The following is a 27836-nucleotide window of genomic DNA, read 5'->3' as shown; positions in this document are numbered from 1 at the left end:
CGGCCTGCCGGGGGTCTGTACCGGCCTGCCGGGGGGCTGTGCCGGCCTGCCGGTGGTCTGTGCCGACTGTCTGGGGGTCTGAGCGGACTGCCGGGGGTCTGTACCAGCCTGCCGCGGGGCTGTGCCGACTGTCCGGGGGTCTGTGCCGACTGCCCGGGGGTCTGTGTGGACTGCTGGGGGTCTGTACCGGCCTGCCAGGGGGCTGCGCTGGCCTGCCGGAGGTCTGTGCCGACTGCCCGGGGGTCTGTGTCGACTGCCGGGAGGCTGTGCTGGCCTGCCAGGGGTCTGTGCCGACTGCCCGGGGGTCTGTGCGGACTGCCGTGGGTCTGCACCTGCCTGCGAGGGGGCTGTACCGGCCTGCCTGGGGGCTGTGCCGACTGCCCGGGGGTCTGTACCGGCCTTCCGGGGGGCTGTGTCGGCCTGCCGGTGGTCTGTGCCGACTGCCCGGGGGTCTGTGCGGACTGCCGTGGGTCTGTACCGGCCTGCCGGGGGTCTGTGCTGGCCTGCCGGGGGTCTGTGCCGACTGCCCGGGGGTCTGTGCCGACTGCCCGGGGGTCTGTGCCGACTGCCCGGGGGTCTGTGTCGACTGCCCGGGGGTCTTTGCGGACTGCCGTGGGTCTGTACCGGCCTGCCGGGGGGCTGTGCTGGCCTGCCGGTGGTCTGTACCGACTGTCCGGGGGTCTGAGCGGCCTGCGGTGGTCTGTACTGGCCTGCCGGGGGTCTGTACCAGCCTGCCGGGGGTGTGTGCAGGCTGCGGGGGTCTGTGCAGGATCGTCCGATGGGACTACAAGTCCCATCGGGCGATGCCTGCTACCGTGACTGTGATTGACACATTAGCCAATGATGGGACAGTAGTCCCATCATCCGGCCTATGTGTTGAATGTAAAAAAAAATAAAAATACATACTACATACATACTACATGCTACATACATACTACATACATGCAACATGCATACTACATGCATGCAACATACATATATACTGCATATATACTACATGCAAAATGCATACTACATATATACCACATATATACTACATGCATGCAACATACATACATACAACATATATACTGCATGCATGCAACATGCATACCACATATATACTACATGCATGCAACATACATATATACTACATGCAACATGCATACTACATGCATGCAACATACATACTACATATATACCACATGCATGCAACATGTATACTATATATACCACATATATACTACATGCATGCAACATACATATATACTACATATATACCACATATATACAACATGCATGCAACATATACAGTCATATGTAAAAGTTTGGGCACCCCTATTAATGTTAACCTTTTTTCTTAATAGCAATTTTGGTTTTTGCAACAGGTATTTCAGTTTCATATATCTAATAACTGATGGACTCCGTTATATTTCTGGATTCAAATGAGGTTTATTGTACTAACAGAAAATATGCAATCTGCATTTAAACAAAATTTGACCGGTGCAAAAGTATGGGCACACTTATCATTTTCTTGATTTGAACACTCCTAACTACTTTTTACTGACTTCCTGAAGCACTAAATTGGTTTTGTAACCTCATTGAGCTTTGAACTTCATAGCCAGGTGTATCAAATCATGAGAAAAGGTATTTAAAGTGGCCACTTGCAAGTAGTTCTCCTATTTGATTCTCCTATGAAGAGTGGCATCATGGGCTCCTCAAAACAACTCTCAAATGATCTGAAAACAAAGATTATTCAACATAGCTTTTCAGGGGAAGGATACAAAAAGTTGTCTCAGAGATTTAACCTGTCAGTTTCCACTGTGGGGAACATAGTAAGGAAATGGAAGAACACAGGTACAGTTCTTGTTAAGCCCAGAAGTGGCAGGCCAAGAAAAATATCAGAAAGGCAGAGAAGAAGAATGGTGAGAACAGTCAAGGACAATCCACAGACCACCTCCAAAGACCGGCAGCATCATCTTGCTGCAGATGGTGTCACTGTGCATCGGTCAACAATACAGCGCACTTTGCACAAGGAGAAGCTGTATGGGAGAGTGATGCGAAAGAAGCCGTTTCTGCAAGCACGCCACAAACAGAGTCGCCTGAGGTCTGCAAAAGCACATTTGGACAAGCCAGTTACATTTTGGAAGAAGGTCCTGTGGACTGATGAAACAAAGATTGAGTTGTTTGGTCATACAAAAAGGCGTTATGCATGCGCTGTATTGTTGACCGATGCACAGTGACACCATCTGCAGCAAGATGATGCTGCAGGTCTTTGGAGGTGGTCTGTGGATTGTCCTTGACTGTTCTCACCATTCTTCTTCTCTGTCTTTCTGATATTTTTCTCGGCCTGCCACTTCTGGGCTTAACAAGAACTGTACCTGTGTTCTTCCATTTCCTTACTATGTTCCTCACAGTGGAAACTGACAGGTTAAATCTCTGAGACAACTTTTTGTATCCTTCCCCTGAAAAGCTATGTTGAATAATCTTTGTTTTCAGATCATTTGAGAGTTGTTTTGAGGAGCCCATGATGCCACTCTTCATAGGAGAATCAAATAGGAGAACTACTTGCAAGTGGCCACTTTAAATACCTTTTCTCATGATTTGATACACCTGGCTATGAAGTTCAAAGCTCAATGAGGTTACAAAACCAATTTAGTGCTTCAGGAAGTCAGTAAAAAGTAGTTAGGAGTGTTCAAATCAAGAAAATGATAAGGGTGCCCATACTTTTGCACCGGTCAAATTTTGTTTAAATGCAGATTGCACATTTTCTGTTAGTACAATAAACCTCATTTGAATCCAGAAATATAACTGAGTCCATCAGTTATTAGATATATGAAACTGAAATAGCTGTTGCAAAAACCAAAATTGTTATAAAGAAAAATGGTTAACATTAATAGGGGTGCCCAAACTTTTACATATGACTGTATATAATACATATATACTACATGCAACATACATACTACAATCATACTACATATATACCACATGCATGCAACATGCATACTACATATATACTACATATATACTACATGCATGAAATATATATAATACATATATACTACATGCAACATACATACTACATATATACCACATGCATGCAACATGCATACTACATATATACTACATGCATGCAACATATGTATAATACATATATACTACATGCAACATACATACATACATACTACATATGTACCACATGCATGCAACATGCATACTATATATATATATACCACATATATACTACATGCATGCAACATACAAATATACTACATATATACCACATGCATACAACATGCATACTACATATATACTATATATATATACTGCATGCATGCAACATACATATATACTACATACAATACATTCATACAATACATACATATAGACATATAGTATATATAACATACAGTACATACTCATCATCACTTGTCACTTTGATCCCCGAAGCCATTGTCGTCTATGGAATAAAGATTAAAATAACAAAGCACAAATATACTCACCCCTGATCCGCAGAAGTCCACGGGTGTCCCACAATGATCTTGCGTGGAGAACAGCAGCATCAGCTGATGCTACCGTTCTCTACGGGGCCCAGGAAACCAGTGTCGGGAGGTAGGTATCCTTCCGCCCTGTATTCCTCCGCCAGTGTAAAAAAAAAAAAAAAGTCCCTAGTCTCACTTTATGGCAAAAGCTGCATGGGAAATTTTTCACACAGCAATGCCATGAAATGAGACTAGGGACTTTTTTTTTCTTTACAGTGGCGGAGGAATATAGGGCGGAAGGATACCTACCTCCCAACATTGGTTTCCTGGAGCCCATAGAGAACGGTAGCATCAGCTGATGCTGCTGTTCTCCACGCAAGATCGTTGTGGGACACCCGTGGACTTCTGCGGATCAGGGGTGAGTATATTTGTGCTTTGTTATTTTAATCTTTATTCCATAGACGACAATGGCTTCGGGGATCAAAGTGACAAGTGACGGTGAGTATGTACTCTATGTTATATGTACTGTATGTCTATGTGTATGTATTGTATGAATGTATTGTATGTAGTATATATGTATGTTGCATGCATGCAGTATATATGTAGTATGCACGTTGTATGCATGTGGTATATATGTAGTATATTTGTATGTTGCATGCATGTAGTATATATGTGGTATATATATATAGTATGCATGTTGCATGCATGTGGTACATATGTAGTATGTATGTATGTTGCATGTAGTATATATGTATTATATATATATATATATATATGTGTTGCATGCATGTAGTATATATGTAGTATGCATGTTGCATGCATGTGGTATATATGTAGTATGTATGTTGCATGTAGTATATATTAGAGTTGAGCGACTTTTGGTTTTTTAGGGTCGCGTTTCGTTTCGTGAAACCCGACTTTTCCAAAAGTCGGGTCGAGCAAGATCGTCCGATTATAGGGAAAAGTCGGGGTCGTCCCGAAACACGAAACCCAATGTAAGTCAATGGGGAATAAAAGTCGGCAGTGAGAGGAGGACAGGAAACACACCTACAGTGCCCATTTGAATGCAAAAAGCATCAATTCTTCTTACTTAAGCTTGTCAACCTTAATTAACTTCATAATACAAGTTACGCACTGAAAAATGGAGGTTATTTGGCTAAAGTTGTGGGGGGGAGGGCTGGCTGCAGGTTTTCATGTGCCCTGGGCGAAAGAGCGCCCCTTTAACACATACCACAACTCATCATGCTCCGATACGGCAGAGAAATAGCGGTATAGTACAATGAAAAATACCTCACTTTTTACATCTCATGACGAGGCCCATCTATTTCTCCATACAGAATCATTGGTCCCATATAATGTTTGAAACAGTATATGATGAGCTCCACATAATGCTACAGTATATGTTGGTCCCCATGGATGAAGCTCCACTGTCTTATGGGCCCAAATAATGCTCCAAACATAATGGGCCCCATTTCTAATGCTCTAGTGTATAATGGGCCCTGTAAATGCTGCTCCAGTGTCTGATGTCCACCTTTGGAATGTTCCAGTGTATGGTGGGCCCCATCTATCATTCTCCAGAGTATAGTGCTCCCCAAAAATTGCTGTCCCAACATTGAAAACAATCAAATAAGTCTCCTCGCTAGGGAATCCCTGTACTTGTCTGGACAGGTGCTGTAGCTTGCTTAACAGCTCGCCAGCCGTTCTCACGCCCAGTATGGATTGCACGTGATTGCACAAAGGTTAGAAAGGGTACCGTATCCCTGGATAACATGTATGGATAGTGTACACATTCAAAATATATGTCTCAGGAGGCAGGCTCAGACGGTGTCAGGCCCAGTATGGATTGCACGTGATTGCACAAAGGTTAGAAAGGGTACCGTATCCCTGGATAACATGTATGGATAGCGTACACATTCAAAATATATGTCTCAGGAGGCAGGCTCAGACGGTGTCAGGCACAGTATGGATTGCACGTGATTGCACAAAGGTTAGAAAGGGTACCGTATCCCCGGATAACATGTATGGATAGCGTACACATTCAAAATATATAGTACACACAGGGAAAAACGGAGCAGAGAACACCATCCAATAAAAAACAATAATTTATTGATTCAAGTAAATGACAATACAAAAGTATACATATCAATAATGACTTAATAATAAAAGGGAAAAGGAGGGATACAAAGGCCAAAAAACAAAGGTACACATGGTGGTCCTGTGACCAAGAGTTATAAGATGTATAAAGCGACAATATAATATAATAAATCCCGGGCAAAAACCCATACAGAGTATAATTAATATTGTCCAGAGCATTTAAACAAGTCAAATGCCCCTCAGTATTTAAATAGTGTCACTTACTCATGATCGCCAGTATGCCAAAGTGCGCCTCTGTGACCCCCTGACGCGCGTTTCGCGTTGAATGCTTTCTCAAAAGGGGTACATATAAATGCCATATCCTTGATGCTTATATAGTGTCATCAATCAGTGCCGGAGTATTTGGGCGCACGCGCCAATGACGTCACCCGCCAAGAACGTTACCTCCCACCCCCGTGGCCGTCACTAGACGGCGCGCATGTAGGTGGAACTCCACCTGCTGACGTCATACACATGCGCGCCAAGCTAATACAGATAGCCACGGGGGAAGGTGGGAGGGGCGTGAGGCAAAGCGCGCGTGCGCACCATAGCCGCCATTTTGCTGAAGACCAGGGCGGCAGCCATATTGGAGAGGGTGAGAATCAGCCCAAATACACAGAAAAAAAGAAAGAAAATTAGAATGATCCAATGCTGAAATAGACCGCAAGGGGGTAGTGCACGTATCAGCGCGACATTAGTGGTATTCAAGAGAATAATATAAAGTGCAAATGTGCATCTTCAGAATGACAAAGTGCAAATCTATATTTACATCATAAAATATTATGATACTAATATATACAAAAAATAGTGACAAAAAAATGATAAGGATGATACAAACACAAAAAATACACATATAATTTATATATACATAGAAAATAAACAATATGTGTGTATATAGGCAAAAAACTGAAATAACAAGAAACAAAAAAATCTTCTCATCCAATTAGACGGAATCCCTTGGTTTGTATTCGATATTCGATAGTGTCCCACATCCAGGAATTAACCCAAAATGGGATAATGGGGCATCATAACCAACATAGGTTCCGAAGAAATAAAATCCGGCAAGGCAAAAACTATAAAGGGAAAAACTAAAAGACAAAAAGACATGACAAAATTAAAATGCGATATTAAAACATGGGACGGTGGTGCAAATTCATTTTTAAGGGCATAAATTACATGCATACAAATGCACACACATGTATATATGTATAAGCATAGATACATGAACGGACGCTGCCGCAGAGACTAAGACAAAGATGGGTAGAAAGGCAAAAAAAGGGGGGGGGGGAGTTTATTTCTAAAGAAAAGGGACGAAGGTAAGTTTTTCATTAAGTCCCTTAGGTGTAATAGTGTCAAGAGTCACTATCCACCTACACTCACGTTGTGCCAGAAGGCGGACCAAATTGCCACCCCTGACCCCACCGTGAACCCTATCAATGCCTCTCACCCTAAGGCCACTGGGATCAGAACCATGGCATAACAAAAAATGTCTCGGTAGAGTCTTGAGTAAAGTGGGATCCACAGCGTCCCTTGCGGCAGCGATGTCACGGACATGCTCGCGCGTCCGTACTTTTAACTCCCTCGAAGTGAGACCTACATAAATCAGGGGGCAGGGGCATGTTGCGTAGTATATTACGTGAGTTGTGTTACATGAAATATATTCACGTATTCTGTACTCCCTGCTCCCATCAGATGTACTGAAGGTCCCACTACTAAGGATATTGGGGCACGCGACACACGTGCCGCAGGGGTAACATCCGACCCTAGGATTACTCATATTGAAAATGAATTGTGACTTAGTTGTGTAGTGACTTTTGACCAAATGGTCTTTCAGGTTCCTCCCCCTACGCTGGACCATCAAAGGACGCTGTGGTAAATTCCCAGCCAAGGTCTTGTCCGTATGTAGGACTGACCAGTGTTTAGTTAATACATCACGAATCAGATCCCAACGACAGTTAGAAGTTGAAATAAATCTCACCTCCTTAGAATCAGTCAAGAGCTTCCTAGGTGAAGATACAAGAAGTTCTTCCCTTTTAGTACGCTTAGCACGTCTGTAACCCTCTCTAATGCAGCGATTACTGTAACCTCTATCACAAAACCGTTCAGTGAGGCAAGCAGATTGCTGTTCAAAGCGGGCCATAGTCGAGCAGGTCCGCCTGTTTCTTAGAAATTGTCCAACTGGGATGGCTTTAATCACAGAAAAATTGTGTGCCGAAGAGGCATGTAAAAGAGAATTCACCGCCGTTTCCTTACGATGTAAATCGGTCTCAATAGACCCATTGTCTGGCACACACAATTTAATATCCAAAAAATCAATACATTTCGCATGATGAGTAAATGTAAATCTAAGGTTGAATGAATTCACACTAAGGGACTGCATAAATTTGGATAGGCTGGTCTCGTCACCCCTCCATATCATCAATACATCATCGATGTAACGAAACCAGCCCACCACCTGGTCCGCGGCGTGTGCCCCGTCCCCATAGAAAACCTGCCTCTCCCAAAAACCAAGAAACAGGTTTGCATAGGCCGGGGCACACGCCGCACCCATTGCAGTCCCCTGTAACTGTAAATAAAATTTGTCTTTGAAAACAAAAAAATTTTAGGTCAAAGCAAACTCCAATAAATCCAGAATAAAATCAGAAAAATGGCCATCCCAGTTGGCAGTCTCAAGAAAGAAGCGGACCGCCCGAAGGCCATCGCTATGTCTAATAGAGGTATAAAGTGACTCTATGTCAATAGTTACTAAGAGCATATCTACCTCTAAGAACAACCCATCGACTTTGGTTAGGACATCAGTGGTATCTCTGACATAGGAGGGGAGCGTCTCAACCAAAGGTTTCAGATGGTGGTCAATAAATTTACAGATGTTTTCGCTCAACCCCCCTATGCCAGAGACGATGGGTCTTCCGGGAGGATTTCGGATATCCTTGTGCACCTTTGGAAGTAAGTAAAAGGTAGGTACCTTTGGATATTTGGGCACAAGGGCATCCAAAATCCTCCTCGGTACAATACCTGACTCATCAGCATGATCTAAGATGGCCCTCAATTCCAAAGAGAAAAGTACAGTGGGGTTGCCAGGCAGAATGCGATAGGTTTGTTTGTCCCTAAGTTGGCGAAATGCCTCCCTTTCGTACTTTTCTGTCGGCCAGATCACCACGTTTCTCCCTTGTCAGCAGGTTTTATGACCACAGAATCAAGGGATTGCAGCTCTCTCAGAGCCTGTCTCTGCAACGCTGTAAGATTATCCCTACATACACTCCCTGATATCCTTCGCAGGTCCTCAGTGACCAATTTACAAAAGATATCCACCTGTGGGCATAATGACAAGGGAGGGAACGCGAGTGAACGTGGCATAATTGAACGTGGTACAATACCAATACCTACACTGTCAGATTGTTGTTCTTTCAAAAGATCCTCCAAATCAGCAACTGCTTGTTGTTCCACTGCATTAAAATCACCTTCCACACGGTGGTGTAATTTTCGTAGGATCAATTTGCGACAGAATAAGTGTAAGTCTTTCAAGACTGTAAAAAAGTCAAAGCCATTATTAGGGACAAAATTCAAGCCCAATTGTAACACCTCCAACTGTGTCTCAGAAAGGATATGTGAAGATAAATTTATTACCTGTAATCTAGAGTTTTTAACCCTACGTTCGTGAGTGGGCGATATGTATTGCCTCCGTTTATTGGCATGACGCCCTCTGGTAACTCTGGTGGATATTGTTGTCCTAGCATTATCAGTCCCAGAAGTCTTTGTCTGGTCAGATTTGACACTAGCTTCATCAGCGGAAGTAAAAGATGATAATGAACCAGAGCGTGATTGAGGAACAGATTTCGCCCTGGTTATCCTATTCTTCCATCTATATACTTTGTTTTCCATAGAGTCTGAATAATCTCTCTGTAATTTTTTGGACTTGACAGCACATATTTACTGTTCGCATTTTGTCAGGTCCTTCTCAAGGTCTCCATTTAGTTTGTCCAAAGCGTCAACAGTTAAAGTCTCTTTTAGAGAGATTTGAATCACATCAATCTCTTTTTCCAGTTCTCCCAGTTTTCTTTCATCCAACCTAACTAACAATTCCATAAAGCCCTGAGAGCACTTATTAGCAGTCTCCTCCCATTCTTTTTTAAAAGTAAGGTCCTCAACAGAAAATGCAGGAAAAATTTGCACCCGTAAACCTCTTGGAATTAAAGAGCGGGTGAGATATTGCCCCAAAGAAGCCTTGTTCCACCACAATCTCGTCCGTCTGTGCAACAGCGTCCTAAGTTTAGAAATTTGTTCCTTTGCACCACCACCATTCGTATTAAAAATACCAACAGTATCCTCCTTAAAAACCTCCTGAAGTTGAGACAACCACGTTTGGTCTCGAGCACGGTAATCCATTTGCTTATGACTAGTAGCTGTGAATACACAGAAATCACATATGAAAACAAGAAATAGTCAAAAATAAGCATATATAAATTATAATAAATACTGAAGAAAATAACTTCAATCCAAAAAAATAAGGCCAAAGCCTAAAGGTAATCAGAAGAGGAAATGGTCCCATTGAGAGTACACACAGGGAAAAACGGAGCAGAGAACACCATCCAATAAAAAACAATAATTTATTGATTCAAGTAAATGACAATACAAAAGTATACATATCAATAATGACTTAATAATAAAAGGGAAAAGGAGGGATACAAAGGCCAAAAAACAAAGGTACACATGGTGGTCCTGTGACCAAGAGTTATAAGATGTATAAAGCGACAATATAATATAATAAATCCCAGGCAAAAACCCATACAGAGTATAATTAATATTGTCCAGAGCATTTAAACAAGTCAAATGCCCCTCAGTATTTAAATAGTGTCACTTACTCATGATCGCGGGTGACGTCATTGGCGCGTGCGCCCAAATACTCCGGCACTGATTGATGACACTATATAAGCATCAAGGATATGGCATTTATATGTACCCCTTTTGAGAAAGCATTCAACGCGAAACGCGCGTCAGGGGGTCACAGAGGCGCACTTTGGCATACTGGCGATCATGTGTAAGTGACACTATTTAAATACTGAGGGGCATTTGACTTGTTTAAATGCTCTGGACAATATTAATTATACTCTGTATGGGTTTTTGCCCGGGATTTATTATATTATATTGTCGCTTTATACATCTTATAACTCTTGGTCACAGGACCACCATGTGTACCTTTGTTTTTTGGCCTTTGTATGCCTCCTTTTCCCTTTTATTATTAAGTCATTATTGATATGTTTACTTTTGTATTGTCATTTACTTGAATCAATAAATTATTGTTTTTTATTGGATGGCGTTCTCTGCTCCGTTTTTCCCTGTGTGTACTCTCAATGGGAGCATTTCCTCTTCTGATTACCTTTAGGCTTTGGCCTTATTTTTTTGGATTGAAGTTATTTTCTTCAGTATTTATTATAATTTATATATGCTTATTTTTGACTATTTCTTGTTTTCACATTCAAAATATATGTCTCAGGAGGCAGGCTCAGACGGTGTTAGGCCCAGTATGGATTGCACGTGATTGCACAAAGGTTAGAAAGAGTACCGTATCCCCGGATAACATGTATGGATAGCGTACACATTCAAAATATATGTCTCAGGAGGCAGGCTCAGACGGTGTTAGGCCCAGTATGGATTGCACGTGATTGCACAAAGGTTAGAAAGGGTACCGTATCCCTGGATAACATGTATGGATAGCGTACACATTCAAAATATATGTCTCAGGAGGCAGGCTCAGACGGTGTCAGGCACAGTATGGATTGCACGTGATTGCACAAAGGTTAGAAAGGGTACCGTATCCCTGGATAACATGTATGGATAGCGTACACATTCAAAATATGTCTCAGGAGGCAGGCTCAGATGGTGTCAGGCCCAGTATGGATTGCACGTGATTGCACAAAGGTTAGAAAGGGTACCGTATCCCTGGATAACATGTATGGATAGCGTACACATTCAAAATATATGTCTCAGGAGGCAGGCTCAGACGGTGTCAGGCACAGTATGGATTGCACGTGATTGCACAAAGGTTAGAAAGGGTACCGTATCCCCGGATAACATGTATGGATAGCGTACACATTCAAAATATATGTCTCAGGAGGCAGGCTCAGACGGTGTTAGGCCCAGTATGGATTGCACGTGATTGCACAAAGGTTAGAAAGGGTACCGTATCCCCGGATAACATGTATGGATAGCGTACACATTCAAAATATATGTCTCAGGAGGCAGGCTCAGACGGTGTCAGGCCCAGTAAGGATTGCACGTGATTGCACAAAGGTTAGAATGGGTACCGTATCCCTGGATAACATGTATGGATAGCGTACACATTCAAAATATATGTCTCAGGAGGCAGGATCAGACGGTGTCAGGCACAGTATGGATTGCATGTGATTGCACAAAGGTTAGAAAGGGTACCGTATTCCCGGATAACATGTATGGATAGCGTACACATTCAAAATATATGTCTCAGGAGGCAGGCTCAGACGGTGTCAGGCACAGTATGGATTTGACGGCCCAGATTACACAGCGGAGGAGCAGGGAGAGGTAAAGATTGCAAATGCTGGGGCCCTGCCCAAGCAAGGGGGGCCCACTCGTGGGCGTCGGTACTGGCACTGGGCCCCTCATAGTACAGCGGTGTGTCTGACGGCGGGTGTGCACCACCACCGTCAGAGACACTTGATTGCACTATGAGGGACCCTGTGCCAGTGCCCGTGCCCAAGAGTCGGCCTACCCACCTGTCCAGGGCAACGGCACTCGCACGGTGTCGTGCGGTAGGTGGTGACCCCGGCCATGGGGGGGAGGCAGCACAGTTAGGGAGTTTTAGAAAGTGGCATATGTTGATGTTGGACATTCAGCTGATGCAAAAGGCGAAATAGGTGAAGTACCAGGAAGAGGTGGACCAAAGCAAGCCATTTTTCTGTCACCCTATGTGTCATCAGGGGAAGGTGGGACAAAATCCTTGGAAACCCATGCGTGGTTCATTTTAATGAAGGTTAGATCATCCACATTTTGGGTTGACAGACGGGTCCTTTTTTCTGTCAGGATTGATCCAGCTGCACTGAAGACTCTTTCCGATAGCACACTTGCAGCTGGGCAAGCGAGCTCCTGTAAGGCATATTGGGCCAATTCAGGCCAGGTGTCCAGTTTAGCGGCCCAATAGTCAAAGGGGAATGACCTGTGTGGGAGAACATCGATATGGGAGGAAAAGTAGTTTGTAACCATAGTTGACAACTGCTGTCTCCTGTCACTTTCCATCGATGCAGTATTACCAGTTGTGTGAGCGGTATTTGAAAAATCAGTCCACAACATTGTCATGAAACCCCTGTCTCCAACGCCACTTCTGCTGTGTGCACCACGAACACCTCTGCCAAGCTGCCCCCGGCCCGTACGGCTCGTGTGAAAACCATCACCGCTGCTGTGTGCTGGGAATGCCTCAAGCAACCGATTTACCAGAGTTGCTTGTTTATTAGCCAATATTAGGTCAAGGTTCTCCTGTGGCATGATGTTTTGTAATTTGCCTTTATAGCGTGGATCCAGGATGCTGGCAAACCAGAAGTCGTCATCGTTCATCATTTTGGCAATGCGGGGGTCCCTTTTTAGGATCCGCAAGGCATAATCTGACATGTGGGCCAATGTTCCCGGTGTCAATGATGCACTGCGAGTGCTGGGTGGAGGAGCACTTTCTGGCAAATCCACATCCCTCCAGTCACGCACAAACCCTGTACCAGACCTTGCCACGCCAACATTTTCACTTGCCCCACGAGATGCAGCCTCCTCCCCTAAGTAATCATCCCCATCATCCTCCTCCTCCTCCTCTTCTTCCTCCACCTCGTCCAGGAGAGGTCCCTGAGCAGACAATGGCTGAATGTCATCAAGGATTCCCTCCTTCTCTTCCTCCTCATCAACATTGGCTGCAGACGCCTGCTCCTTAAGGTGCGTCAAAGTTTGCATGAGCAGACGCATAAGTGGGATGCTCATGCTTAGGATGGCGTCGTCTGCGCTTACCAGCCGTGTGCATTCCTCAAAACACTGAAGGACTTTACAAAGGTCTTTCAGCTTCGAACACTGCACGCCTGTCAACTCCATGTCTGCTCTCAAAGTGCCTGGCCGTGTATCCTCCCACAAATGCATTATGGCCTGCCTCTGCTCGCACAGCCGCTCCACCATGTGCAGGGTGGAGTTCCACCTTGTTGCAATGTCGATAATGAGGCGGTGGTTGGGAAGGTGGAGCAATCGCTGCAGCTTCTGCATACGAACGGAGTGTACAGGCGACCGGCGGATGTGCGCGCACAGTCTTCGCACCTTCTGGAGCAGGGCTGTTAACTCCGGATAATTTTTGAGGAAGCACTGCACCACCAGGTTCAAGGTGTGAGCCAAGCAAGGTATGTGGCTGAGTTTTGAAAGGGCTATGGCTGCCACAAAATTACGGCTGTTATCACTAACTACCTTGCCTGCCTCAAGATGTACACTGCCCAGCCATGACTCAGTTTGTCGCTTCAAGTACTCGGCCAGCACCTCGGCGGTGTGTCTGTCGCCCAAACACATCATCTGCAACACAGCCTGCTGACGCTTTCCACTAGCTGCTCGATAGGGGGACACATCGTGTGCAACAGTGGCAGCTGCAGATGGAGTGCTCGTACGACTACGCTCTGTGGACGAGCTTTCGCTTCTGGAGGAGGAGGAGGAGGAGGGTCGAACGCCTACAGCCAACTGTTTCCTATACCGTGGGCTAGGCAGCACTGTCCCACCACCGCTGTCCCCTGTGGACCCTGCATCCACCACAATAACCCAGTGCGCAGTGATGGACACGTAACGGCTCTGGCCATGCCGACTGGACCATGCATCAGTTGTGAGGTGCACCTTTCCGCTCACTGACTGCTTGAGTGCATGGACAATGCGGTCTTTCACATGATGGTGGAGGGCTGGGATGGCTTTGCGAGTGAAGTGGCGACTGGGTAGGTCATAGCGTGGTACTGCATAGGCCATGAGTTCGTGGAAAGCTGTGCTTTCCACCAACCGAAAGGGCATCATCTCAAACGAGATTAGTTTGGCAATGTGGGCGTTCAAACCCAGTGTATGCGGATGAGAGACTGAGTACTTTCTTGACCTACTCATAGTGTCTGGGAGGGTGAGCTGGACTTGAGAGCTGCATATGGTGGAAGTAGCGGTGGACAGGGCGGACTGAGAGAGGGTTGATGATGGTGATGGAGTTGGTGTTCTTTCTGATGGCCTAGAATCAGTCTTTCGTTGATATAACAGTGGGATTCCCTGACTGCTGTGGTCTTGCAACGACACCTCAACATTTGCTGCTGTGCTAACCGGTGGGCTTACAGTGGGGGAAACAATGTAGCATTGCTGACTACCTTCGTTTTGATCAGTTGCACATGTGGCACTTGAGGTTTGGTGTTGTGTCCACGCTTGCAAGTGCATGCTGGTTAAATGTCTAAGCATGCAACTGGTATTCAAATTTTTCAGATTTTTCCCTCGGCTAAAGGTCTTTGCGCACTTCTTACAGATAACCTTGGCCTGATCATGAGGATTTTGTTCAAAAAAGTGCCACACTGCACTCTTCCTACTTTGGCAGACATTTTGCGGCCTAGCACGCTTTGATCTTTTGACCCTCTGGACAAGCTGTCCAGCAACTCTTTTGATGTTTGGAACCTGTCTTTGGAGTGCTCCGGGCCTGCCAGATAACAGCTGTTGCGATGTCGATGTCTGCTGTGGATGCTCCTCATCTGAGCTATTGGAAGCAGCACCCTCTTCCCCCAATGGATGCCAATCTGGGTCAACAACTGGGTCATCCATCACCTCCTCTTCTATGTCATGTGCACCTTTCTCTGTGTCACCGTGTATGGTGGTATAGTGTGCGGGAAGGGGCACCTGAGTCTCATCAGGGTCAAAATCTGGCTCTGTACACTGCGAGGACAATGTAGTGCTCTGAGTGAATGTACCAGCAGAATCATCCATCAGCGGCTGAGCATCAGTGCACTCCATGTACAGATTCATCTTGGCCTGGGTAATTCACCATTTCACTTGATAATCCAGGCATGGTATGTGAAAACAGCTCCATGGAGTAATCAGTAGTATGGCCTGCGTCATCCTTCAATCTTGGTTGGGGTGAAGGACACAAGGAAAGGTGTGGTTCATGAACATGAGCCTCCAATGACGACTCAGTGCTTTTACTTTTTACAACTGAAGAAGAGGAGGCGATAGAGCTGGAGGCTGAGTCAGCAATGTAAGACAAAACTTTTTCCTGATGCTCTGCCTTTAAAAGCGGTTTGCCAACTCCTAGAAAACTAAGCGTTCGAGGCCTTATGTAGCCAGACGATGACGCAGGGTCAGCACCTCCTGCATTCGGTCCTATTTTGCTCTTGCCACTACCATCAGATCCACCACCAACACCATCATTACCAGCTGCCAACCCCCGCCCAATTCCACGGCCTCTTCCACCAGCCTTCCTCATTTTTGGTAGAAATGTAGACAAAATCCAACAAACTATATAGTAATGTAAAACAAGGTACAAGGTGTCTATAGGACAGGGGAGATTTAGAATTTCTGCACACACTTGTGGACAGTGGACACTTTTGGATTGTGTGAGGCCCACTGATATCTGAGCGCTATGTGACAGGCTCGATGGCACAGCTGCCTGTGACCAAAGTGACGAGAGGATAATGGAGATTTTGAATCTCTGCGCACACTTTTGGACACTGGACACTTGTGGATTGTGTGAGGCCCACTGATATCTGAGCGCTATGTGACAGGCTCGATGGCACAGCTGCCTGTGACCAAAGTGACGAGAGGATAATGGAGATTTTGAATCTCTGCGCACTTTTGGACACTGGACACTTGTGGATTGTGTGAGGCCCACTGATATCTGAGCGCTATGTGACAGGCTCGATGGCACAGCTGTGACCAAAGTGACGAGAGGATAATGGAGATTTTGAATCTCTGTGCACACTTTTGGACACTGGACCCTTGTGGATTGTGTGAGGCCCACTGATATCTGAGCGCTATGTGACAGGCTCGATGGCACAGCTGCCTGTGACAAAAGTGACGAGAGGATAATGGAGATTTTGAATCTCTGCGCACACTTTTGGACACTGGACACTTGTGGATTGTGTGAGGCCCACTGATATCTGAGCGCTATGTGACAGGCTCGATGGCACAGCTGTGACCAAAGTGACGAGAGGATAATGGAGATTTTGAATCTCTGCGCACACTTTTGGACACTGGACACTTGTGGATTGTGTGAGGCCCACTGATATCTGAGCGCTATGTGACACGCTCGATGGCACAGCTGCCTGTGACCAAAGTGACGAGAGGATAATGGAGATTTTGAATCTCTGCGCACACTTTTGGACACTGGACACTTGTGGATTGTGTGAGGCCCACTGATATCTGAGCGCTATGTGACACGCTTGATGGCACAGCTGCCTGTGACCAAAGTGACGAGAGGATAATGGAGATTTTGAATCTCTGCGCACACTTTTGGACACTGGACACTTGTGGATTGTATGAGGCCCACTGATGTCTGAGCGCTATGTGACAGGCTCGATGGCACAGCTGTGACAAAAGTGACTAGAGGATAAGGGAGATTGGATTGCTTTTAAAAAAGCAGTTTGCGGAGCAGTGGGTAAACAGCAATGCCAGCGTGTCAGGAAGCCTTAAAAGGCAGCCCAACAACCAACACCACTGATACACCACAATATAGCCTCCCCTTGCACTGCACACACAGTGACTTGTGTGTTGTGCAGGCCAAATCGCTAGCAGCAGAAGCAGTTTTTTTGTCTTCTTCCCTGCCTAACGCTCTCCCTACAGAATCAGCAGCAACCTCTCCCTATACTAAGATCGGCAGAAGTAAGATGGCGGTCGGCGTGCACGCCATTTTATACCCCCTGTGACGCCCACCAAAGCAAGCCAATCACTTGCATGCCTTTCTGAAAGATGGTGGTGACCCGTGCCTAGGTCATCACGTTGCCCACAGTGTCTGTGGATCCTGATTGGCTGAAAAAGAGCGCAAAACAAACTTTTGAAACGCGACTTTGGCGCGTAAGTCGCCGACCTCATCCTAGGGTCGGGTTTCGTTTCATGAAACCCGACTTTGCCAAAAGTCGGCGACTTTTGAATTTTTTCGACCCGTTTCGCTCAACTCTAGTATATATGTATTATATAAATGTTGCATGCATGTAGTATATATGTGGTATATATATAGTATGCATGTGGTATGCATATGGTATATATGTAGTATATATGTATGTTGCATGCATGTAGTATATATGTGGTGTATATATATAGTATGCATGTTGCATGCATGTGGTATATATGTAGTATGTATGTTGCATGTAGTATATATGTATTTTTTATATATATATATATATATATATATATATATATATATATATATATACATATATATATATGTTGCATGCATGTGGTATATATGTAATATGTTTGTTGCATGTAGTATATATGTATTATATATATATGTTGCATGCATGTAGTATATATGCAGTATGCATGTTGCATGCATGTTGTATATATGTAGTATGTATGTAGTATGAATGTTGCATGTAGTATATATCTATTATATATATATATATATATATATATATATATATATGTTGCATGCATGTAGTATATATGTGGTATATATATAGTATGCATGTTGCATGCATGTGGTATATATGTAGTATGTATGTTGCATGCATGTAGTATGCATGTTGCATGTAGTATATATGTATGTTGCATGCATGAAGTATATATGTAGTATGCATGTTGCATGCATGTAGTATATATGTAGTATGCATGTTGCATGTAATATATATGTTGCATGCATGTAGTATATATGTAGTATGCATGTTGCATGTAGTATATATGTATGTTGCATGCATGTAGTATATATGTGATATATATGTAGCATGCATGTTGCATGCATGTGGTAGACATGTTGCTTGTAGTATGTATGTATGTTGCATGCATGTGGTATATGTAGTATGTATGTTGCATGTAGTATATATGTGGTATATATATAGTATGCATGTTGCATGCATGTGGTATATATGTAGTATATGTGTATGTTGCATGCATGTAGTATATATGTGGTGTATATATATAGTATGTATGTTGCATGCATGAAGTATATATGTGGTATATATGTAGTATGCATGTTGCATGCATGTAGTGTATATATATGTAAGTTGCATGCATGTAGTATATATGTAGTATGCATGTTGCATGTTGTATATATGTATGTTGCATGCATGTAGTATATATGTGGTATATATGTAGTATGCATGTTGCATGCATGTAGTATATATATGTAAGTTGCATGCATGTAGTATATATGTAGTATGCATGTTGCATGTAGTATATATGTATGTTGCATGCATGTAGTATATATGTGGTATATATGTAGCATGCATGTTGCTTGTAGTATGCATGTATGTTGCATGCATGTGGTATATTTATTATTTATGTATGTTGCATGTAGTATATATGTAGTATGTATGTAGTATGTATGTTGCATGTAGTATATATGTATTATATATGTTGCATGCATGTAGTATATATGTAGTATGCATGTGGTATATATGTAGTATGTATGTAGTATGTATGTTGCATGTAGTATATATGTATATATATATGTTGCATGCATGTTGTATATATGTGGTATATATGTAGTAAATATGTATGTTGCATGCATGTAGTATATATGTGGTATATATATAGTATGCATGTTGCATGCATGTGGTATATGTAGTATGTATGTTGCATGCATGTAGTATGCATGGTGCATGTAGTATATATGTATGTTGCATGCATGTAGTATATATGTGGTATATATGTAATATGCATGTTGCATGCATGTGGTATATATGTAGTATGTATGTAGCATGTAGTATGTATGTAGTATGTATGTTGCATGTAGTATGTATGTATTATATATATGTTGCATGCATGTAGTATATATGCAGTATGCATGTTGCATGCATGTGGTATATATGTAGTATGTATGTAGTATGTATGTTGCATGTAGTATATATGTATTATATATATGTTGCATGCATGTAGTATATATATATATATATATAGAGAGAGAGAGAGAGAGAGAGAGTATGCATGTTGCATGCATGTGGTATAGATGTAGTATATATGTATGTTGCATGCATGTAGCATACATGTGGTATATATAGTATGCATGTTGCATGCATGTGGTATACATGTAGTATGTATGTTGCATGTAGTATATATGTATTATATATATGTTGCATGCATGTAGTATATATGTAGTATGCATGTTGCATGCATGTAGTATGTATCTTGCATGTAGTATATATGTATTATATATATGTTGCATGCATGTAGTATATATGTGGTATATATATTGTATGTATGTTGCATGCATGTAGTATATATCTAGTATATATGTAGTATGCATGTTGCATGCATGTGGTATATATGTATTATGTATGTTGCATGTAGTATATATGTATTATATATATGTTGCATGCATGTAGTATATATGTGGTATATATATATAGTATGCATGTGGTATGCATGTGGTATATATGTAGTATATATGTATGTTGCATGTAGTATATATGTATTATATATATGTTGCATGCATGTAGTATATATGTGGTATATATAGTATGCATGTTGCATGCATGTGGTATATATGTAGTATGTATGTTGCATGCATGTAGTATGCATGTTGCATGTAGTATATATGTATGTTGCATGCATGAAGTATATGTAGCATGCATGTTGCATGCATGTGGTATATATGTAGTATGTATGTTGCATGCATGTAGTATGCATGTTGCATGTAGTGTATATATATATATATATATATGTTGCATGCATGTAGTATATATGTAGTATGCATGTTGCATGTAGTATATATGTATGTTGCATGCATGTAGTATATATGTGATATATATGTAGCATGCATGTTGCATGCATGTGGTAGGCATGTTGCTTGTAGTATGTATGTTGCATGCATGTGGTATATATGTAGTATGTATGTTGCATGTAGTATATATGTGGTGTATATGTAGTATGCATGTTGCTTGCATGTAGTATATATGTGGTATATATGTAGTATGCAGGTTGCATGCATGTAGTATATATGTAGTATATATGTATGTTGCATGCATGTAGTATGCATGTTGCATGCAGTATGTATGTTGCATGCATGTAGTATGTATGTAGCATGTAGTATGTATGTAGTATGTATTTTTTTTTTTTACATTCAATACTACTGTCCCATCATTGGCTAATGTGTCAATCACCGTCATGGTAGCAGGCATCGCCCGATGGGACAATGCCTGCACAGACCCCCGCAACCTGTACAGCCCCCCAGCAGGCTGGTACAGACCACCAGCGGGCCGGTACAGACCCCCGGCAGGCCGCTCAGGCCCACGGACAGTCAGTACAGACCACCGGCAGGCCGGTACAGACCCATGGCAGTCGGCACAGCCCCCCGGGCAGTCGGCACAGCCCCCCGGCAGGCCAGCACAGCCCCCCGGCAGGCCGGTACAGACACCCGGCTGTCGGCTCAGACCCGCGGACAGTCGGTACAGACCACCGGCAGGCCGGCACAGCCCCCCGGCAGGCCGGTACAGACCCCCGCAGCCTGCACAGATCGCCGGACAGTCGGCACAGCCCCCCGGCAGGCCGGTACAGACCCACGGCAGTCCGCACAGACCCCCGTGCAGTCGGCACAGACCACCGGCAGGCCGGCACAGCCCCCCGGAAGGCCGGCACAGACCCCCGGGCAGTTGGCACAGCCCCCCGGCAGGCTGGTACAGCCCCCCGGCAGGCCGGTACAGACCCACGGCAGTCGGCACAGCCCCCGGCAGGCCGGTACAGACCCGGCAGCCTGCACAGACCCCCGGACAGTTGGTACAGACCACCGGCAGGCCGGCACAGCCCCCCGGCAGGCCGGTACAGACCCTCGGACAGTCGGCACAGACCCCAGGTATATATGTAGTATGCATGTTGCATGCATGTAGTATATATGTGGTATATATGTAGTATGCATGTTGCATGCATGTGGTATATATGCAGTATGTATGTATGTTGCATGTATGTAGCATGTATGTAGCATGTAGTATGTATGTAGCATGTATGTAGCATGTAGTATGTATGTAGCATGTATGTAGTAGGGATTTTTTTTTTTTTGTACATTCAACACATTAGCCGGATGATGGGACTACTACTGTCCCATCATTGGCTAATGTGTCAATCACCGTCATGGTAGCAGGCATCGCCCGATGGGACTTGTAGTCCCATCGGACGATCCTGCACAGACCCCTGTAGTCTGCTCAGACCCCCGGACAGTCGGTACAGACCACCGGCAGGCCGGCACAGCCCCCCGGCAGTCCGCACAGACACCCGGGCAGTCGGAACAGACCGCCCGCAGGCCGGCACAGCCCCCCGGCAGTCGGTACAGACCACCCGCAGGCCGGCACAGCCCCCGGCAGGCCGGTACAGACCCCCAGGCAGTCGGCACAGACCACCGGGAGGCCGGTACGGACCCCCGGCAGTCCGCTCAGACCCCCAGGCAGTCGGCACAGACCCTCGGCAGGCTGGTACAGAATCCCGGGCAGTCGGCATAAACCCCCCCTCCGGAAGGCCCGAACTGACGGCGCATCATGATGCGCACAGACTGCGCATCATGATGACGTCATTTCGGCAGCCAATCAGAGCCACAGCAGTGGCTCTTTGCGTTATGGGAACTTCCGATTCCGATATCCGATATTGTAAAAATATCGGTACTCGGTATCGGAATTCCGATACAGCGAATATCGGCCGATACCCGATATTTGCAGTATCGGAATGCTCAACACTACATACAATACATACATATAGACATACAGTACATATAACATAGAGTACATACTCACCGTCACTAGTCACTTTGATCCCCGAAGCCATTGTCGCCTGAGGAATAAATATCAAAATAAAAAAACACCAATATACTTACCCCAATCCACAGAAGTCCATGAGGGTCCCACGTCGATCTTGCGTGGAGAACAGCAGCATCAGCTGATGCTACCGTTCTCTACCAGCTCCAGGAATACAATGATGGAAGGAGGTATCTTTCTGCACTGTATTCCTCCACCACTGAAAAAAAAAGTCCTTAGTCTCACTTTATGGCAAAAGCTGCATGGGAACTTTCTCACACAGCAATGGCATAAAGTGAGACTAGGGACTTTTTTTTACAGTTGTGGAGGAATACAGTGCGGAAGGATACCTACCTTCCGTCATTGTATTCCTGGAGCTGGTAGAGAACGGTAGCATCAGCTGATACTGCTGTTCTCCACGCAAGATCGACGTGGGACCCTCGTGGACTTCTGCGGATCGGGGTAAGTATATTGGTGTTTTTTTATTTTGATATTTATTCCTCAGGCGACAATGGCTTCGGGGATCAAAGTGACAAGTGACGGTGAGTATGTACTCTATGTTATATGTACTGTATGTCTATGTATGTATTGTATGTAGTATATATGTATGTTGCATGCATGTAGTATATATGTTGTATGTATGTTGCATGCATGTAGTATATATGTAGTATGTATGTAGTATGCATGTAGTATGTAGCATGTATGTAGTATGTATGTTGCATGTATGTAGCATGTAGTATATATGTAGTATGTATGTTGCATGCATGTAGTATATATGTTGTATGTATGTTGCATGCATGTAGTATATGTATTATGTATGTAGCATGTATGTAGTATGTAGCATGTATGTAGCATGTATGTTGCATGTAGTATATATGTAGTATGTATGTTACATGTAGTATATATGTAGTATGCATGTTGCATGCATGTAGTATATATGTTGTATATCTGTTGCATGCATGTAGTATATGTATTATGTATTATGTATGTAGCATGTAGTATGCATGTAGCATGTATGTAGTATGTATGTTACATGTAGTATATATGTAGTATGCATGTTGCATGCATGTATTATATATGTTGTATGTATGTTGCATGCATGTAGTATATATGTAGTATGTATGTAGCATGTATGTAGCATGTAATTTTTTTTTTTTTTTTTACATTCAACACATTATCCGGATGATGGGACTACTACTGTCCCATCATTGGCTAATGTGTCAATCACTGTCATGGTAGCAGGCATCGCCCAATGGGACCTGTAGTCCCATCGGACGATGCCTGCACAGACCCCCGGAGCCTGCACAGACCACCGGCAGGCCGGCACAGCCCCCCAGGCAATCGGCACAGACCCCCCCGGCAGGCCGCACAGACCCCCGGAGCCTGCACAGACCACCGGCAAGCTGGCACAGCACCCCGAAAGGCCCGTACAGACCCCAGAGAGGCTGTACAAGGCAAAAATAGGGTTTTTCTTATTCCGATACCGGAAGTCCCATAGACTTGAATGGGACTTCCGATATCGGAATCGGCGATACCCGATATTTTTTTTAGATCGGCCGATCCATTCCGATCCGATACTTTTAAGTATCGGACGGTATCGCTCAACACTAACCATGGACATACCGCCATACCAAGCATCAACACAATTCAGAGGTCATGGTGAATATGGTATGGAAATGCACAGGCAATGTAGCAGTCCAGCATTCAGCTGTGACCCAACAATACGCCTGCGCAATACCACAATCTTTAATTATGTAAAAAAAATTACATAATTTGATAGCTTGGACAGGTTGTGTTGAACCCAAATTAAATTTGAATATTTTTGTACATCCCTATGGGACCGTTGTCTTCCAGATTTTGTATTAAACTTTTCTATTACTAAAAATGTAATAAGATTTTGTAAATTATAAATTTTATATATTTAATAAGGTATCACAAATGAAGAACCCCCAAAAAAATAATAGCCACACACATTTCACATATACCAATAAATAACAGAATAACAGCTTTTAAAAGTATCACACATGGATGTTTTGCCATGGAACCAGAACTTCATTGATGAAATAATTAGCAAATTGATCATGAATCTGCATAATCTCAGCTGGCGAACGAACAATAGTCAAATCAATGCTCATGAGGTTCGAATCACAGTCATCGGGGTCAACCAGCAGGGGTTCATGTCTGGACACAAAATTGTGCAGGCAGATGCAAGCTTTCACTACGCGGTCAACATTTTCAGGTTGTAGTTGCATGAAAGTTAGTAAGATCTGTAGTTTTGAGGTCAAAAGACCAAGTGTACATTCCACGTATCGTCTTGCTCGGCTCAAGCGATAATTGAAAATGCATCTTGTTTAGTTTAGACCACGGCATGAGTATGGCTTTAAGAGATTTCTTCCGAGTTGGAATGCCTCATCCCCAACTAAATCATAGGGCAAACTTGGGCCTTCGGTGCCCGGAAGAGGTCATGCTGAGGGTATGTTGAAGCAGTTGCTGTACAAACATTTCCCAGTGTTGGACTCTTTGAAGACTCTGGAATCGTTCGTCTATCCATATGCACCGATATCCACTGCAATAAACCAGTATCTAGCATCCGCAATAGCCATTAATACAATGGAAATGTATTTTTTGTAATTGTAGTACAGAGATCCACTATGCATGGGTTTCTGAATCCGAATGTGCTTCCTGCCCACGGCACCAATGCAATTTGGAAAATTAGCCACGACCTCAAAATTTTGGGAAATCGATAGCCACATTTCAGGTGTCGGGGTCGGTAGTACAAGTGGTTGTAAGTTGTTCCAGTTGGCATCACAAGTTTCACAAACTGGTTGGCAAATAGTCGATTTCCCCAGCCAAAATTTAAAGTGCAGTGACGCAAAAGTTTCTCCCGGTATCAATCGATAAAAAAAATTAGGACTCCGGACATATGGTACAGATTTCGTCAGACAACAAACAGGCACCTGAAAATGGTCTAGGACAATGGGCTACGTGCAAATAATAAAAAGACATGCACAATGATAAATTACATCCTGTCTTTGCCACTAGCACACTTTAAAGAAAAGGAAAATTACCTCAGAGTCACCACTAAACATTCTTTCACAGAAATACTTTCCCGGAAAGTGCTATGTTGATGATGTATCTCATCCTTCACATGCGAGAGCAGAATATCAAACGTTTCCATGGACATCCAAAGATAACACTGAAATTTAAAGGGATGATCCCGTCGCTAAACATACAGGGTGTGAAAGGCACCATATGCAGGGCCGCACCTATAATGAGGCGATTTGCTCCAGCTGCTCAAGCGGCAGGGAGCAGGGGGCAGCATTATGCGCTCCTCTATGCGCAGCACCTACAATTTAGCCTCTGCACACTGATGCTGCGGTTGTGCAAGAGGCTGTAATTGATGCAGTCACAGGAGGGAAGGTGTCAGGGCCCCCTGATAATGTGACCCATGACTTCTCCCCTCCTGTGACCTCATCACAGGTCCTGTGCGCATCATTCCTTGGTTTATGCAGAACTGCTGTCTGTTATCGTGAGTGAGCTATTTGCATGTGTGAGCTGTGTGTGATACATGTGTGTGATACTTGTGAGCTGTGTGATACATGTGTGTGTGATACTTGTGAGCTGTGTGATACATGTGTGTGTGATACTTGTGAGCTGTGTGTGAGTTGTGTGATACATGTGTGTGTGATACTTGTGATCTGCGTGTGAGCTGTGTGATACGTGTGTGTAAGTTACTTGTGTGAGCATGAGCTGTGTGAGCTACTTGTGTGTGAGCTGTGATAGAGTGTGTGATACATGTGAGCTGTGTGTGTGTGATATGTGTGAGCTGTGTGTGATACGCGTGAGCTTGGTGTGTGACACGTGTGAGCTGGGTGTGTGATATGTGTGAGCTGTGTGTGTGTGATACATGTGAGCTGTGTGTGTGATACGTGTGAGTTGGGTGTGTGTGTGTGATACGTGTGAGCTGGGTGTGTGATACATGTGAGCTGTGTGTGTGATACATGTGAGCTGTGTGTGTGTGATACGCGTGAGCTGAGTATGTGATACGTGTGAGCTGTGTGTGTGTGATATGTGTGAGCTGTGTGTGTGTGCGATACATGTGAGCTGTGTGTGTGTGATACGTGTGAGCTGGGTGTGTGTGTGATACATGTGAGCTGTGTGTGTGATACGTGTGAGCTGGGTGTGTGAGCTGTGTGTGTGATACGTGTGAGCTGTGCGTGTGTGTGCGATACGTGTGAGCTGTGTGTTTGCGATACGTGTGAGCTGTGTGTGTGCGATACATGTGAGCTGTGTGTGTGTGCGTGCGATATGTGTGAGCTGTGTGTGTGATATGTGTGAGCTGGATGTGTGATACGTGTGAGCTGTGTGTGATACGTGTGAGCTGGATGTGTGTGTGCGATACGTGTGAGCTGTGTGTGTGCGTTACGTATGAGCTGTGTGTGCGATATGTGTGAGCTTGTGTGTGCCTAATACGTGTGAGCTGTGTGTGTGATACGTGTGAGCTGTGTGTGTGTGATACGCGTGTGCTGTGTGTGCGTGATACATGTGAGCTGTGTGTGTGTGATACGTGTGAGCTGTGTGTGTGTGATACATGTGAGCTGTGTGTGTGATACGTGTGAGTTGTGTGTGCGTGATACGTGTGAGCTGTGTGTGTGTGATACGTGTGAGCTGTGTGTGTAATACCTGTGAGCTGTGTGTGTGATACGTGTGAGCTGTGTGTGTGCGCGATACGTGTAAGGTGTGGGCTGTGTGTGTGATATGTGTGAGCTGTTTGTGATACGTGTGAGCTGTGTGCGCAATATGTGTGAGCTGTGTGTGTGTGTGATACGTGTGAGTTGGGTGTGTGATACGTGCGAGCTGCGTGTGTGATACTTGTGAGCTGTGTGTGTGATACGTGTGAGCTGTGTGTGTGATCCATGTGAGCTGTGTGTGTGCGATACATGTGAGCTGTGAGCTGTGTGTGTGATACGTGTGAGCTGTGTGATACGTGTGAGCTTTGTGTGTTTGTGATACGTGTGAGCTGTGCGTGATACATGTGAGTTGTGTGCAATACGTGTGAGCTGTGTGTGTATGCGAGATACGTGTGAGCGGTGTGAGCTATGTGTGAGGTGTGTGTGATACATGTGAACTGTGTGTGAGCTACTTGTGTGAGCTGTGTGATACGTGTGTGTGTGTGAGCTAAAGCAAAAGTTGGCACAACCTGCCAGTGTTCTACGATTTGGGTGAAGACATTCATTGTATGTGGGCTGGTGAATTTTTTTTGTGTCAGGGCTGCTTTTTGGTCTCAGCCCGGCCCTGTGTAAGGAGCAGAGCCGCG

At 44.3% G+C, this 27836-nt stretch overlaps 1 protein-coding gene across 1 annotated transcript in view; it reads right to left on the bottom strand.

Moving 5' to 3' along the window:
• Positions 1-9524: 9524 nt before the first annotated feature.
• LOC141098819 (vomeronasal type-2 receptor 26-like) overlaps positions 9525-27836 on the bottom strand; it is a 103046-nt gene continuing 84734 nt past the window's right edge. The window contains exon 3 of the mRNA XM_073586792.1: positions 9525-9997. Coding sequence (XP_073442893.1) covers positions 9525-9997 — 473 coding nt within the window. The remainder of the gene's footprint in view (positions 9998-27836) is intronic.

This window comes from Dendrobates tinctorius, unplaced genomic scaffold (assembly GCF_039654945.1).
Source record: "Dendrobates tinctorius isolate UK_male_01 unplaced genomic scaffold, ASM3965494v1 ptg000095l, whole genome shotgun sequence".
NCBI classification, from domain to species: Eukaryota; Metazoa; Chordata; class Amphibia; order Anura; family Dendrobatidae; genus Dendrobates; species Dendrobates tinctorius.
This window is presented reverse-complemented; position numbering and strand designations above follow the sequence as displayed.